The sequence below is a fragment of the Raphanus sativus genome, chromosome 6 (genome assembly GCF_000801105.2).
Source record: "Raphanus sativus cultivar WK10039 chromosome 6, ASM80110v3, whole genome shotgun sequence".
Lineage (NCBI taxonomy): Eukaryota > Viridiplantae > Streptophyta > Magnoliopsida > Brassicales > Brassicaceae > Raphanus > Raphanus sativus.
In genome coordinates, this window is record NC_079516.1 from 9,108,215 (window position 1) to 9,110,527 (window position 2,313).

General features: G+C 36.1%; 1 protein-coding gene across 1 annotated transcript; it reads left to right on the plus strand.

Annotated features, from left to right (window-relative positions):
- On the plus strand, positions 1–1,503 carry LOC108810961 (probable pectinesterase 29). The gene is made up of 4 exons (XM_018583028.2): positions 1–240; positions 330–489; positions 572–790; positions 986–1,503. The coding sequence occupies exons 1-4, from the start codon at positions 26–28 to the stop codon at positions 1,397–1,399; spliced, it is 1,008 nt and encodes a 335-aa protein (XP_018438530.1). The 5' UTR covers positions 1–25; the 3' UTR covers positions 1,400–1,503.
- The last annotated feature ends 810 nt before the right edge of the window (positions 1,504–2,313 follow it).

The following is a 2,313-nucleotide window of genomic DNA, read 5'->3' on the forward strand; positions in this document are numbered from 1 at the left end:
ATCTCTTACGTTTTGATATTCTCTAATGGGAACTCATCGACTTTTTCTCGCTTTTGCAACTCTTTGTTGTTTCTGTCTACCTCATCTAATCGAAGCTAAACAATACAGAGAGTACCACCAACAAGTGTTCGTGGATCAATCTGGCAATGGAAATTTCACGAAAATACAAAAAGCTATCGATTCGGTTCCAGCTAACAATCGTAATTGGTTCTTCATCAACGTTGCAGCCGGCCTTTACAAGTTAGTTATAGTTACATTTAGTTGACTTAAATTAATAAAGTATCATATATGCGAAAAATGCTTTGTAACGTTTTCCTCTTATGCATTAGGGAGAAAATAAAGATACCATATGATAAACCCTTCATTGTACTAGTGGGAGCTGGAAAGAGGAAAACTAGGGTTGAATGGGACGACCATTACTCCGTTGCACAAAGTCCTACTTTTGCTACTATCGCAGATAACACCGTCGTTAAGAGCCTCACTTTCGTGGTACGGTGAAGGTTTTAGTGTCTTTTTCTTCTGTTGATTTGATTCATTTTTATTAGAACATGAAAAAGGTTTTTTTTTGTAGAATACGTATAATTTCCCGAATAATGGGAAAGTGAACAAAAACCCTAGGACTCCAGCGGTGGCGGCGTTGATCGACGGTGATAAGTGTGCTTTTTACTCGGTAGGGTTTGCCGGAATTCAAGATACCTTGTGGGATTCGGATGGACGACACTTGTTTCACCGTTGCACTATCCAAGGCGCCGTTGATTTCATATTTGGGAACGGTCAATCTATTTACAAGGTTTGTCACATTCTCACTCTTAACATAACTATGTCAGTTTTTATTATATCTAGGATAATACTAGTCAAATTGTTTTCTGCAATAACTCTTTACCTTTTCTATGTCTATGTCATTGACTATACAATGAGAATTATCAAATAATTAACAATCCTAACAAATTGTGGTTCGATTTTAATGTGATTGGTCGGTTTCTAGAAATGTGTGATTCAAGTGCTAGGAGCGACCCTACAACCGGGGCTAGCCGGATACATAACGGCTCAAGGACGGACAAACCCGTACGATGCGAATGGATTCGTGTTCATGGATAGCCTCGTTCACGGAACCGGGATGGCTTACTTGGGCAGACCGTGGCGCAGTTATGCTCGAGTGATCTTTTACAACACTAACTTGACCAACGTGGTTGTTCCCGAAGGTTGGGACGCATGGAACTTAGTGGGCCACGAATCACAGCTGACGTATGCAGAGGTTGGATGCTTTGGAAGTGGATCTAGTACAAAGAGACGTGTGAGCTGGGTTAAGAAGCTGAATGGACCCGTCGTACAAAGTTTGAGTAGTCTTAACTTCATTAATAATGGTGGGTGGGTTCAAGATTTGCCATTTCGTGTTTGATTGATCTCATTGCTTCTATTTATCTTTTTTTGTCAAATTTATTTCTTATTTATCATTCCCAAGTTTTAGTTTGACCACGTGGATTTGCGTTTGGTAAATAAAGAATGCGCAGAATTTACTATCGGTTAGAAAGATTCGATTTGCATATCAATACGCAATATTTTTTTTTGAGAAATATGAATACACACATCGTTCATTTTTTTTCTTCTTATAACCTTGGAGATCCCAAGCGGTAAGCTCAGACTAATCTCCACGAGATCTTCCATCCGGACATATACGGTTATATATAGGCGGAAATGTGGCCAAGACGACTCGTATCTAAGACGAACACTCAAACTGAAATTCCAGCAAGAGCTCTTAGTTATACGCATGACGTTCATGCAAGTTTTGTTTTTAAAACTAAAGATTTTGGTGCACATTTTGCATTGATTTTTTGTTGTCTTTGTAATTGTATAGATGAATACTTTGCGCTTTAAAATTTGATGATAAACTCCAAAGAATTGATGATTACTAAGGGGGTGTATTCAACTTATGATTTATAAAGGTTTTGGATTTTCTTTAAAACTCCATGTTATTCAACTGGTGGTTTTAAAAACAAAATCTAAATCATGTGTTATTGAACATAGAACTTATCTCAAATCATCACAAATCACTTGTAATCTCATGTTATTCAATTAATAATTTACTAGAGACTGACCCGTCCTAAGAGGACGGGCATATTTTTGGTTTTTATTTTTTTAAAGCAATATAATTTTTATGTTTGTGTGTTTGTATAATCATATTTTTGTATGATAATTGAATAGAATAAATAATTTTATGTAACTATATTAAATAAACCAAGTTTCATAACTACTTATATCATATGTGTTTCGGAAATCTATTTTTAATCTTTATTTATAAAGTTTGCAACATGT

Bases quoted from the DNA above. Each gene is read 5' to 3' on its own strand.
- LOC108810961 (XM_018583028.2), top strand. From the start codon at position 26: ATGGGAACTCATCGACTTTTTCTCGCTTTTGCAACTCTTTGTTGTTTC. The intron at 241-329 runs GTTAGTTATAGT...CTTATGCATTAG, and splicing joins GTTGCAGCCGGCCTTTACAA to GGAGAAAATAAAGATACCAT. The intron at 791-985 runs GTTTGTCACATT...GTCGGTTTCTAG, and splicing joins ACGGTCAATCTATTTACAAG to AAATGTGTGATTCAAGTGCT.